At 41.9% G+C, this 12,997-nt stretch overlaps 1 protein-coding gene across 1 annotated transcript; it reads right to left on the reverse strand.

Moving 5' to 3' along the window:
• Nucleotides 1-1,246: 1,246 nt before the first annotated feature.
• Nucleotides 1,247-11,763, reverse strand: EIF1AX (eukaryotic translation initiation factor 1A X-linked). The gene is made up of 7 exons (XM_084302167.1): nucleotides 11,645-11,763; nucleotides 10,701-10,784; nucleotides 8,835-8,938; nucleotides 7,275-7,325; nucleotides 6,255-6,336; nucleotides 6,056-6,147; nucleotides 1,247-3,858 (listed from the first exon to the last, which is right to left on the reverse strand). Exons 1-7 carry the CDS (start codon nucleotides 11,658-11,660, stop codon nucleotides 3,853-3,855), a joined length of 435 nt encoding a protein of 144 aa, XP_084158293.1. The 5' UTR covers nucleotides 11,661-11,763; the 3' UTR covers nucleotides 1,247-3,852.
• Nucleotides 11,764-12,997: the final 1,234 nt, after the last annotated feature.

Below are 12,997 nucleotides of genomic sequence, written 5' to 3' on the forward strand. Positions count from 1 at the left end.
AAACGTTTTAAAGTATTGAAAGGAAAAGCCCCCCCCCAAATACATTTAGCATAATTAAAACATATGGATCCCAAACGCAGCCCAGGAGCAAACAAGCACTTGAAAGGAGAAACACATTTTTAGACACTTCTAGTGGTACCCTGCTGTTAATACCTACCTTCCTAGATGAAGTTTTTGAAAGTACTCATTGTTTTCAGCTAGTTTCTCTATTTGGTTGAGACTGATTATAAAAGTTGATCTTCAACACTAAATTTGATGGGCAAGATACAGCACAAGCAACCTGAATTAGTCAATAGGAATGCTGACTCATGCTTGGTGTGATGAGTGTGTGTGTATCCTTCCTGGCATCCTCCCTGCTCATCTCTTCTCCCACCTTTCCCAAAGGGCACGAACATCGACAGAAATAAATTAAGCTTCGTTTTGCTTTGTGTCAGAATGAGAAAGCATTGCCAACAATGACCTTCACAAAAGCAAGAGGCATCAAATTTAAAGGTACAAATGAAATGGCAATCAGACTACTCCATTATTTCAGACAGTACTTGCCTCTTCCCACAGCTCTTCCAAAACGCTGTGCTTATTTTAATTTTCAAGTCCTAATTTCTAATATTCACTCATAGTGTTCACAGGCAAAAAACTAGGCTTGAGCTACTGAGCCAGTAGAGACTCAGGTCCCATGACATTCGTGTTCAGTAATAGCAAATGATTATGGTTTAGGTTGACTGCTCCTGTTATTGAGCAAGCTTCAGCAACCCATCTCACCTGAAAACGAGACTTACCTCATAGCCATGGGGAGAAGCAGTGGTTCACAACTTACACAGCCCACAAGTCCAATCAGTTTGTCACGAAGAACCTGGTTAGGAGCACTGCCAGGTACCACACTGAGCAAACCGTCACCCTTAGATAGTCATCAGTGTATTTTCATTGATGGCCACAGCATGCAGTACCACATACAGGCACAGTAGCACATACATCACAGTCATATGTTATACATAACCTATCAGTAGTAACAAGTAAATGGCACACAGCCAAGCAATCATGGGTCACCAGTTCCTCCTCCTCCTTTTGAGGAAGGAAAGGATAATTTATTTCTTTTAAAAACATATATTTTTTTTTAGAACTTTGTGTCTGGACTATACCTGCAAAGAATTAGGGTGGAAAAGCATTAGGGCTGTCCAAAGAAGCATGCAGCTGCCACCATTATGAGGGATAGAGACAAAGAAGATAAAATCTGGAACAATGAACAAAAATCGTGTTTCAAAGTTTTAATCACAAAATGATCTTAAAATGTGAAACATCCTGGAGAACACAAAGTTTACACTTCAGTAGCAGAAAATTCATCTTTGAATCTCTACTTTCAATTTTACACTACAGGTGAAAAGCCAGCATCAGTTCCCAATACTGAAAGCCTTATTTAAAAGTTATTTTGAAAATACTGTTACAGATGGAGCACCTTTCATGGTTTTAGTCAGTAATCTTGTAATCCTCCACCTGGCAGCTACTGTTTTACCTCCTTCTTCGCACGGAGACACTGAAAAGGGAGCTACTTGTACAAGCTGTTTCGCCACCCCAAAAGACAGTATAAAGCTGCCCAGATTGCTCTGTGAAAGAAGCTCTAGCTGAGAATGAGGGAATGTATCGACAAAGACAATGCAGCCTAGCATGAAAACATCAATGAGGTGGTGTTGAGACAGAGCACTAATAAATAGGAAATTTCCTTAAAAGCTCTGAAGAGTTTTGGGTGAGCCAGACACAAGCCTATCACCGCCAAGGACTGGAACCAATTCTGCCAGAATTTAGAATTTCATCTTTTTTTTCAGCTCCAGAGCTGAAGTATCTATGATACCAGAGAACTCTGGTACATAGAAAGAAGTTCCTTACAACAGCAGTGTATTTATCTGTATTTCTCCTTAGCACTGACCACGTACTTTACATTTTTCCCCTATGTACAATACTGTTTTTGGCAAGATAAATCCCATAGTATTTTTATCTTCAGTAACATTCACTGGATTTTAATCATTAACCTTTCTGCTAGCACAACTGAACAGAAATCTTCTGCACTTGGACCTCAAGCCCAGTTTTGAGAGCTTTTAACCATTTTCAGATCTGCTCAATAGTCTGAGGACACCAGTAAGCTAGGGAATGGTTTATAAAACTTATCCTGAAACTCTACCGTTTTTATGTTGATTCACAATTGAACTCTATAGACATAGAAAGACCTTATACACTTTAACAACAGGGAACTAAGAATGCTGTGTCAATAGCACCTTTTCCCAATATTTAGCAAGTTTTACAATGATTATTTTAAACCCATGAAACATTTGGCAAAACTACTCAATACTAAGAAATAATCATCCCTAGAATAAGATCAGATCCAATAAAGGATAGAGATGCTATGAAGAAGGAAAGATATAAGAGAGAGGACATGATCTTAAAAGCTCTGGAAGCTCTAGCACAGAACTTCTCCTCAAAAATCATGTAAAGCAATGAGGCCACTCGATATTTAAAGCCATTTTGTTTTTATCTATTGGGGGTAGTCACTTTACATCATACCAAAAAGACTGTAAAACGAATACAAGTGTCAAGAATCAGATTTTTATGGCACAAAAGGAAGTTTTGCATTAACCTGCTTTCAGAGTTGTTAAATACATAATTGAAGACAAACTAAGGCTACCACAAAATAATATTTGCATGATGATATTAGTCTTTATTCAGCTTTTTGACTGACTCCTCCAGTCCAAAGGTGGAGAAGAATCTTTCCATTAATTTGTTTCAGTGATTCATCCTGGATGAAAAGATTCTTTTCCTACGTTTGACACAAGTGTGATTTCTCTTTTACGTCGTTATTCAAGGTTCACATAAACTTTAATGTTGTGCCTTACACTGCATGGAGTTTAAGATTAAAATAAAACTCTACTCTTAACATAACCCTTTTCTATAATGTAAAAATATTCTACATGTTTAACATATCAATAATGTTAAGCATTCACTTTGGGGAAAAAACTGCTTTACGTATTTTTCAGTACAAACCCAACTGCTAATGTTTTGTATCAGGGTATCCCTGTTAAGTTGGTTGCCACCCAGTGTTCATCTTCTGCAACTACAGCTTAACTACTGTACTTAAAATACAGAAGAGCTATGCATACAAGACAGTTTTTAACAACTGCAAATTTGAGATGCTGCTTACTTTTCTTTGTTACTTCCCTCTACCTCTCCACTATGGCAAATTTACATCTTCATAATAATGAGTGTTTTTAATTATCAAAATCAGTATAAAAATAGCAGCATGCTAGTAGACATGAAAAGCAGATTCACGCATTATGAATTTAAATGCAGCTTTCTGCCTTCCCTTTGTATTATCAAAATCTTTTAAAAGTTAACGTCAAGGAAAGGGGTATAAGGACAGACACTGCATAGTATGTTTTGATACTAATCTGAACTGGGTATTTAATCAAAATCCATGATAATTACAGGGTAAACAATTTTTATTTCAAAATACAAGATTAACTGCATTGTAGTGATGAAAGCAGAAGAGGGGAAAATGCAGTCTTTTACAGCCCATGTCATTGTATTTCACTTACATCCAGAGGTAAAAGCTCTAATTGGTGAAGAGACAAAATATTTGTGGCAATTCATTTAGCCTTTGTGATAATCCAGCATTATCCATCTCTAAAGAAATATAAATACTTTAAAACAAACATTGAAAATAAATCCTTTTGATGTAACAAACTACACTCTTTACCGAGAATTTTCAGTCTTCTTAAAAGAAAGGGACTTCACCCAAAAAATAATCGAAATATCAATGTAGAACAATCCTTGGAGGAAGGAAGTTGGAATGTAAACCTCTGTTCCAAATTAGATCTGAAAAATAAATTAAAAAAATCATTTTCTTCACATGATTTTTAATCGATCAGTTCTGTCTTTAAGCTATTTTTTTTAATAGTCAAAACAGGAAACTTCCTGAACTCACCACAATAATGTTTTTACCTCATCTTGTATCCCACTTTCTCAATAAGCAAGCATCCACTTTCCTCTTACGTCCCCACCACTGATGTTATGCTACTACTGTTATATAAGGGAGCAATTATGCCAATATGCTTACATATAAACAGTACAGACATAAATAAGCGCTCAATTCTCAAGAACAAAAGCCAAAACTGAGTTTAAGGGTAAGGTTCCTAAGTATTGACTATCAAAAGAAGTTTAGTGGCAAAACAGTTTTCTAACCATTCTTCTGACATGAGCAGCCAAGCAAAGGCTCCACCACATTAACTCTGACTTTCAAAGCCACACTTCATTCTAAGTGGGCTGCAATGATCCTCAGAGATTACTCATATTTTGTTACTTACACTTGCTCCTTTCTTAAAGAATATTGTAATATTGCATAGCTGAATAAAATTAAAAACAATCCTAGCTGCTCACATTAATATATTATCATCCCACACAAAGATGGATGTTTGGAAATTTTATTCTTGCAATATTCATACAGCAATTTAGCACTTTCAGTAGCTTCGTTATTAAAAGCATGCAGTACTAGAAAGCATTTCTAGCTAAACATTCAGTAAGCTCAACCACTGACAGATCTAAAGGGCAATTTTTCAAGTCTGAAGAAAATTTACCAAGATTTTGATACTTTGAAAATGTGTGATCGAAATTGAGAGCCTCAATGAGGTCAAAATAATACAAGCATTTAAAGAGAATTAGCCGTATCACCAACTCAGAGAAACGACTAAAAAGATGATGAGTTAAAGCATCAGGAGATAATTACAACAGTCTATCCAATTAAGTTAACTCACAGGCTCAGTAAGTTACTACTTATCCTCTGAGCCTGCTGTGTACACATTCATCTCTCTACTGCAAGATAAAGTAAATCATAGAAAAGATTTCACAGCAGATTCTAATTTGAATTATAATACATTTTACTACCGTAAGAATGTGCACAGTCAGTTACTACGGGTTAGTGATAAGCAGTAACACAGCTGAATGTGACAATCTGCAAATTCGCAATTACGATTAGCACGACTAAGGTGAAGCTTTTCATGATCTTATGGAATTCACAGCATGCAACAAAAACTGAGATTTAAGGTATTAAACAAAAACAAAATAAAAAAAATCCTTCAACTGTTTCTGTACTTAGTATTAGATGGTGAGATTTTTAAAGCTACAGAGAAACTAGGAAGTTGAAACCTACATGGTTATGTAAGTCCTCAAAACATCTGCGTAACCTGTGACCTATTCCAGCAATTGGTGTCCAATATAATTTGGGTCAACATTGTCTATGGCTCATCTTGATTCAAATGAACTGGCCAAATCTGCCCCACATGGCATAGGAACTGACCCACAGGTCTTTGTGCAGGCTCCCTGAGTGGTATTTCCAGACTACTTTGCAGGAGATGCCAGGAAATCCTACTAGTCTGCTAGACCTTCCTGTATCATCTACTTTGCTTTCCAACATGAGCCCCTTGTAAGGAGCTTACAGGAGCAGTATTTAGGGAGATGTTCCACTCCTTCAGAATCCAGCTACATCCAAGGATCTAACTGGTGAATTTTGTAACTGCAATTCCTCCCCCATGTGTGCACACACACACAATCACTCAAATAGACACTGCAACATAAATATGAGTCTTTGGGGTAAATCTACTTTGATTTTGAGCATCTTAAAGTTAATGAGAAGACTGCTCTTCATTAAAGTTTTAATAGTATGACACTAAGCATACGTGCTTTGCACAGAGGTGAACTAGAAGAGGACTGTAGGACAGAAAAGAGAACGGAACCCTTTTCTGAAGCAGTAATCTCAAACAACTATGAGGATTGTCTGAGGTAAAGCTTTATTCTGAAAAGAACTCCAGGAGCTGATGAAGTGAAACAACAGGTCCTCGAAGCAGTGCAAACTGAGAATGTGAATACACTATCATAAAATTATTTTAAGAATAAAATCCTTGACAAGGTAAGCTATTCTGAACATTAATGTATTGTTTTACTTGTTCTAAAAAACACTGAAAAACAGCTTATTGCTAAAGATGACAAACGTGATACAAAATACATGTCTACTACTTACATCATCAATATCTTCATCATCATCTCCAATATCATCAAACTGGATTTCATCATCATCTCCGGGACCAAATGTGTCTGTTTCATTGATTTTAGCTAAAAAAGCATTTAGAGAAGTTCAGGAATGCAATTATACCAAGTCAAGACACACTACATATTCTTATCCAATATGAACTTTGAATTTAAACTGAGAAGATTCTTACCATGTTCTGGAAGCTCCCCATATGCTTTCAGACTTCTGGCTTCATCTGCATTGTACTTTAGAATAACATCAGCCTTGTTATCCTAAATAAAGATTTATTAGACTTTATTAGTCATCTATAAAGGAAAAAAAAAAACCTCCCTACTAACTACAGTTACTAGTTAACACCTATATTGTTTATGGAATAGCAGTATCTTGTTCCTCTATTTTCTTTAATTCTGAGCTTTAAAAAAAAACTAATTTATAAAATATCTTCATCTCTGGTGGGATATTTAATTTTGTCCTATTCTAAGCCACGTGAGAAGTTCAGTTCCATGCCTTTAAAATTAATCTTTCTTCAGAAAATACGCATAGTGAGGTGTTTGGTGGTCGCTGCGAAAGTTTTAAGCAATTCAATATATGCAGTAAACGACAACACCTTAAATAATTTACAATTTTATAACGTACGTTTCAGAAGCAGAATCTATCTTTGACTAAATTATGACAATACTGGAATTCATGAAAAAACATTTACCTAATGAAAGTTTGACAGTTGTTTTCCATTAGCCTTTACATTAGGTAAAGTTAAATTACTCTTTCCAGAAATTTAAGTAGAAACTATTCAGCAATTAATTGGTCTCTTAAGGTAAAAAGCCTAAACACCAAGGATCCAAAATTCTGATTACCATAATAAAGAGTTTGGTGCTTGGCTCCATCCTCCTTATATCACAAGACCCAAGCATCAAACAGCTACACCTGGAAAAAATAAAAGTTCAGGTGTGATGTCATTAAGGCCAGTGAGATGCCAACAAAGTCACAGGGTGCAATTAAATTTGGAAGAACAAGTTGTACTGGGTATTTGTCATCTAGTCATGACAATCCTTCTGTAATACAAGGAAAGTAAAAATCATGATTTAGAATAACTACACGCAAATTCAAAAAAAATTAGATGGGAATTCACTCAGTATACCTGCTGCAACTTAACATTAAATAAAGCGGCCTGTAAGTTATTTTTCAGTAGCTAATTACAGGGAATTTTTACCTGGTAGTCTCGTAAGCCAACCAGTATGATATCTGATGTATTAATCCAAACCTGAAAGAGTAAGCATGTGTTGTATTTATTTATATATACACACACGTACATACACACACACTGAAAGACATTAAAATTACACTACAGTTACCGTTTCTACCTTCTGACTAATTAACTGGAAATATCCAATGTCATATTTTAACAGCAGAATCAAGCTTATAAATATCGGTAGATTTATTAGTAATAGCTCCATAATATGCTAAACAAGGTAAATCAAACTTCCTTGAATGGCTTCTAGCCACCAGGGTGGTTATTAGGTCATAGCTTTTGCAGAACAACAGAAATACTGTACCAAGCCACCTTTGTGAACTGAGCTCCAGAACAGCAAAAAAAAATTAAGGAAGAGCTGGTGAAGGGGGTGATGGACAAGCACAGTGATGATCCCAAGGAAAAGAATGGAGCTGCTTCTAGTAACTGACTATGCTCATCAGTCAAACCAAAGCCAGAAGCCTGCAGAACAGGACACGCGAACATAAATGCACCCGACAGTTCTAGCCCACACTAGCTTGGTTGTTGTAGAAGGAGCCTACTTCAGTTAAGACTTCATTTTGACACCAGGAGTAGTGAAGTGATGCTTTCCGTAGTGAGAAATTAATTCTGCAGTGCCTAGCTTTTATCTGTGAGCCTTCTTCATTACCCTCAACAGTTCAAGTAACAAATGTATTGCTGGCAGCTAGTGGGGCTCACAATGACACCAAGATACATGCGTTTACTGGTCTCCAAAAACTAACAGGTAGAGAATCCACAATGAGCACATTGTGGACCATCTGTTTTTATTGAAACCCTTCAGTACCATGCACCATAAAGGACAGAAAGTTGTAACATCTGAAAAGGGTAAGAGATGACACCATCCAAAGATGGCAGTTATGATAGCAAATGTAACTTCCCTGAAGGTACAAAGTTTTGCAGATCAGCTCTGCATTTCATCTTTCTAGGAACTGATGAAGTGGACAACGAAGTGATGGCATTTGGGGTGCCTGCAGGAAGCTGTACAATTTTCCTCAATTGCCCTACCAGAACTATTCCCAGGTAAGTCACCAGTGAGAAGATGAAAATACATAGCCAGTTCCTCCCAAGTTCAAACGATAAACTAAGAAGGGTACCAAAACATGATTCTTAATGGTTTTAGGAAATAGCATATAAAAAAATGGCTTCAGACAACCCTTTTACACTTCCATTTTTCTCTGCTGGATGTCACTCATATAAAGAGAAGTTATCCTGCTAAGCTAAGAACTGATCTAGTCTCAGATACTGCATGCTGATCATGTTCCCTAGCCTCATCCCCTATTAGACACCCCCCACCAGACCAGGCTGCCCAAAGCCCCATCCAGCCTGGCCTTGAACACCTCCAGGGATGGGGCAGCCACAGCTTCTCTGGGCAGCCTGTGCCAGTTAGAAATACTAACTGTATTTTGTAAAGAGCTACACACAGATTTTTATTTTTATTTTTTTTACAACTGCTTATCATGCATAATGCCACTCTTTTCTATTGCAATGCTTCCAAATTACCTTTTTTCTTAGTTTCCCTCTGATATGACATAACCTCTTCACACCATCGAAACACAATGCCTCCAGTCTTCCATTGCCTAACATCTTGATCACCTGGGCATATTCTGAAAGAGACAGGAAGTTTGAGCAAAGCTACAATAAAAAAACAGCTTCATAAAACAAGTGTTAACTTTTGTCCCTGTAACCAAAATCTGCTGTAACAATTCAGCAAACACGAACTCCTGAGAGGACAATTATTCAGCCACACGGGCTGATGGAATTTCGTTGTTGACATTAATGTTTGCAAACACTGGTCCTTCTTGGTTGTATCCATGCTTTTGCTTTCATTACATGCTTACTGAAGATGATTCTTACAGTTACCAGGTTATGCTCAGAGTTTAAGTTAATTATAGCGACACAGTTCCCGTCCTTACAAAATCATGTGTTACTACCAAGGGAAGAGGAGGAAGTGGCACTTTCTGTGTACCCCGCCAACACTCTGAATCCCATCTACAGAAAACAAAACAAAACAAAACAAAACAAAACAAAAAAAAAAAACACATTCTGCTTTTAAGGGCAATTTCTGATAATGTCAGGAACTGTCTGAAAGGCACCCCCGTACTTACCAGGCTTCAGCTGTGGAAGCTTCTCTCCAGCATCCCTCCCATCCTTGCCATCTCTCACATTATTTTTAATCTCCTTCCCTCACTCAGATGCAGAAATCACTACTGAAGTTCTTTACTCATAGTATTAAAGTTTGCAGTGTAACATATCACCACTTAACTGAAAGGAATATGGCTTGTGAGAATGATAACATTCTCTGACCACCCACACTTGCCAGGAAAAGAAATTTTCTTAATTAGCCAGAGCTGTATTTCAATATTCTACAACCTTGCCATAGCACAAGCTAGACAGTGCAACAAACCTCATCATAATATTAAAAATTGAGTGGATTTCATTAAACAGATTTTGCTTGGGAGTTGAAACAGACTTTGAGTTTTATAGGTGCATCAAAATCAACTTGTTTTTACTTACAACTTTCCCAGAATTTCAGCAAAAGATTAAAAAAAATGCATTAAGATGGTGCTGTCTTTACAGCCATTTAAGGTCAGCACTCTGCCAGTATTTCTAACAAGCCTTAGTTTATTTGCTCTTCTTGCTCAGCTTGGGAAGCACTCACATATATGCAAGCCACTACAAGAGTGTGACACGCAGGCCAGGGTAAACCAAAAGGCAGGTGAGATCACTGTCACCAGAAGGCAGAGGACAGGGGAACCCCAGCCACCACCCTCCAGCTGAATACCCCTGTTGCTTGTTTTGCCTGAACCTGTCCAAGTAAGGACCTTGTGATAATTCCCATTTTAATACCTGTTGGGCATCCCGCCCCCAACCCAGCAGGCAATTCATCTAAGCCAAGAGGGGAAGTGGAAGAACGCTGAGGTTACTTTCCAGCCAGACTTCAGAGGTCTCAGAGAAGGACCCAGGAAACGCTGCAGTTGGTATAAAACGGAGCAGGACCACGCATCCAAGGGACAGCCAGCAACTGCTTGAAAGAGCAGCTAGGCTAGGTGCTTACAGCCCCTCACGCAGAGCAGCCCAAGGGATCCCCAGAGAACATTTACATGCATGCTGTATTACACATCAAATAATGTCAGGGAGGGGCAAGCTTCATTCTTAAGTGGTGAAGCTATTTAACATTTCCCTTTTCCTAACGTCACCGTTCTACTCTCAATCTGTAATTTAGAGTTCAAATACAACCCCAGTGAGAATCCCTTTTTTTTCTTCCAGAATAACTTTGTATTTCTCAGACATCCAGATGTTTTGTGTGTGTCACTTACACACCTGACTGAAACCAATGGCACTGACAAATGGTAGTTGACAACTCACCTTGCCCGTCCTCCTTGAACACCAGTTCTCTTTTTTCTGATTCATTCTCATTCTTACCTCGTCGTCTGTTTTTACCTCCTTTACCTACATTTTAAAAGGGGAGAAAATAGTATGTGTTATTACTTGTGAAGGGCCTGGGACACAAGTCCTGTGAGGGGCAGCTGAGGGAGCTGGGGGTGTTTGGTCTGGGGAAGAGGAGGCTCAGGGAAGACCTTATTGCTCTTTGCAGGTACCTGGAAGGAAGGTGTGGGGAGCTGGGGGTTGGCCTCTTCTCACAGGTAACTAGTGACAGGACTGGAGGGAATGGCCTCAAGTTGTGCCAGGGGAGGTTCAGGTTGGGAATTAGCAGACATTTCTGCTCAGAAAGCGCAGTCAGGCACTGGGATGGGTTGCCCAGGGAGGTGGTGGAGTCACCGCCCCTGGGGGCATTGAAGGAGAGGCTGGACGTGGTGCTTGGGGACAGGGCTCAGTGGGTGACAGTAGTGGTAGGGGGGTGGTTGGACCAGGTGATCTTGGGGGTCTCTTCCCACCTTAATGAGTGCATGAACGCAGTAAGCGCAGTAACCAGACGAGGATTTCCGTGCCTGCTTCCTTTTAACCACCCTCCCCAGCCCTGCCTGCTTCGCTCATCCCCCACTTCCACCCCAACCCCTGCCCGGGCAGCAGCACCACAGAACCCCCCTCCTCCTCCCTCCCAGCCCTCCACCCGCCCTCCCCGCCCTTCCTACCCCCAAACCCCAAACCCCAGCCCCCCCAATCCCCCCCCACAACCCCCCCCAGCCGCTGGGCGCGGCGCAGGAGCCCCACACGTGGCAGGCCCCGGGCGGCCCCGCTCCCCCCGGCGGGGCCCGCATCGGGCTCGGGGCTCGGGGCCGGGCCCCGGGGCCGGGGGCTGGCGGCGGGGAGGTGCCGGGGGGGAAGGGAGGGACCCGGGAGGGCCTCACCTTTGTTCTTGGGCATGGCGCCGGGCGCGGGGCGGCGGAGGGCGGCGGGTGGGCCTGGGGGCTCGGCGAGCGGCGGCTGCGCGCGGTAAAGGGAGAGCGGCGGCGGAAGGCGCGGGGAGGCGGCGGGGCCGGCGGGAGGCGCCCCCTGCAGGAGCGGAGGAGCCGCAGCCGCGGGGATGGGGTGGGATGGGGTGGGGTGGGATGGGATGGGATGGGATGGGGGGGGGGGGTAGCGGCCCTGCAGCAGCCCACACAGTGCTGGGCTCTGCGCTGGGAGATAGGACAGCGCTGGTATCACAGCGGTGCTGTGCCTGCTGCTGAGCAGTGCTGGCACCGCATCGGGACTCCCTCCAGCTCCCCAGGGCCAGCAGGCTGCGCGTGGGCAAAGAGAGACCAAGGGACATCACCAGGGCGGCTGACCTAACCCAAGCAAACCCAACCGTGCCATGTGCTGTCACACTCAGCAAGAAAAGAAGCACAGCACCTCTGGGCGCCACGGCTGCCTGTGTTTCATTGGGTGTTCAAAGGGAAAATCCCCACTGCACACCCTGCAACTGCTGCTACCTGGAGTAAGTGGGTAGCATTAATTTCTCAGCAGGCTAGAACCCGCTTGAAGCCAGCCGCCCAGCAATCCTGGAAGAGATCATGGACTGGCCAGAGGGCAGGGATTTCAGAGTGCCGACAAAAAGGTAACGCGTGCCAAAGGGGCACCACCACACAAAGAGTTGCCAGAAGACAGAAAGCAGTAGGTGTTGTTCACTGACGGATCCTGCCGTGTGCTAGGGAGCCATCGGAAATGGCAAGCTGCTGTGTGGAGTCCCCCACTGTGAGTTGTGGAGGCCGTGGAAGGGGAAGGGGAGTCGAGTCAGTATGCAGAAAAGAAAGCCGTACAACTGGCCCTACAGATTGCCGAAAGAGAAAAATGGCCAGCACTGTACCTCCACACTGGCTCATGGATGGTGGCAAATGCTCTGTGGGGGTGGTTGCAGCAATGGAAACCAAGCAACTGGCAGAGCAGAGGTAAACCTACATGGGCTGCTACCCCGTGGCAAGATATTGTTGCTCAGGTAGAAAACCTGGGTGTAAAGGTACGTCAGGTAGGTGCCCACGTGCCCAAGAGTCGCCCTACGGAAGAACATCAGAACAACACAGAGGTGGATGGAGCTTCAGAACTTGAAGTGGCTCAGGTGGACCTGGACTGGGCACGTAAGGGTGAGCTGTTTGTCGCTCGATGGGCCCATGAAACATCAGGACATCTGGGGAGGGATGCCACATACAGATGGGCTCGTGATCGAGGCGGGGACCTGACCCCTGAGGCCATCACACAGGTTACCCATGAGTGTGAGACCTGTG

Source organism: Netta rufina (genome assembly GCF_964035555.1).
Source record: "Netta rufina genome assembly, chromosome: 1".
Classification (NCBI taxonomy): Eukaryota; Metazoa; Chordata; class Aves; order Anseriformes; family Anatidae; genus Netta; species Netta rufina.

Bases quoted from the DNA above. Each gene is read 5' to 3' on its own strand.
- EIF1AX (XM_084302167.1), bottom strand. The intron at 8,939-10,700 runs GTGAGTTGTCAA...TGTCTCTTTCAG, and splicing joins GTTCAAGGAGGACGGGCAAG to AATATGCCCAGGTGATCAAG. The intron at 7,326-8,834 runs GTAATTTGGAAG...TTACTCTTTCAG, and splicing joins GAGGGAAACTAAGAAAAAAG to GTTTGGATTAATACATCAGA.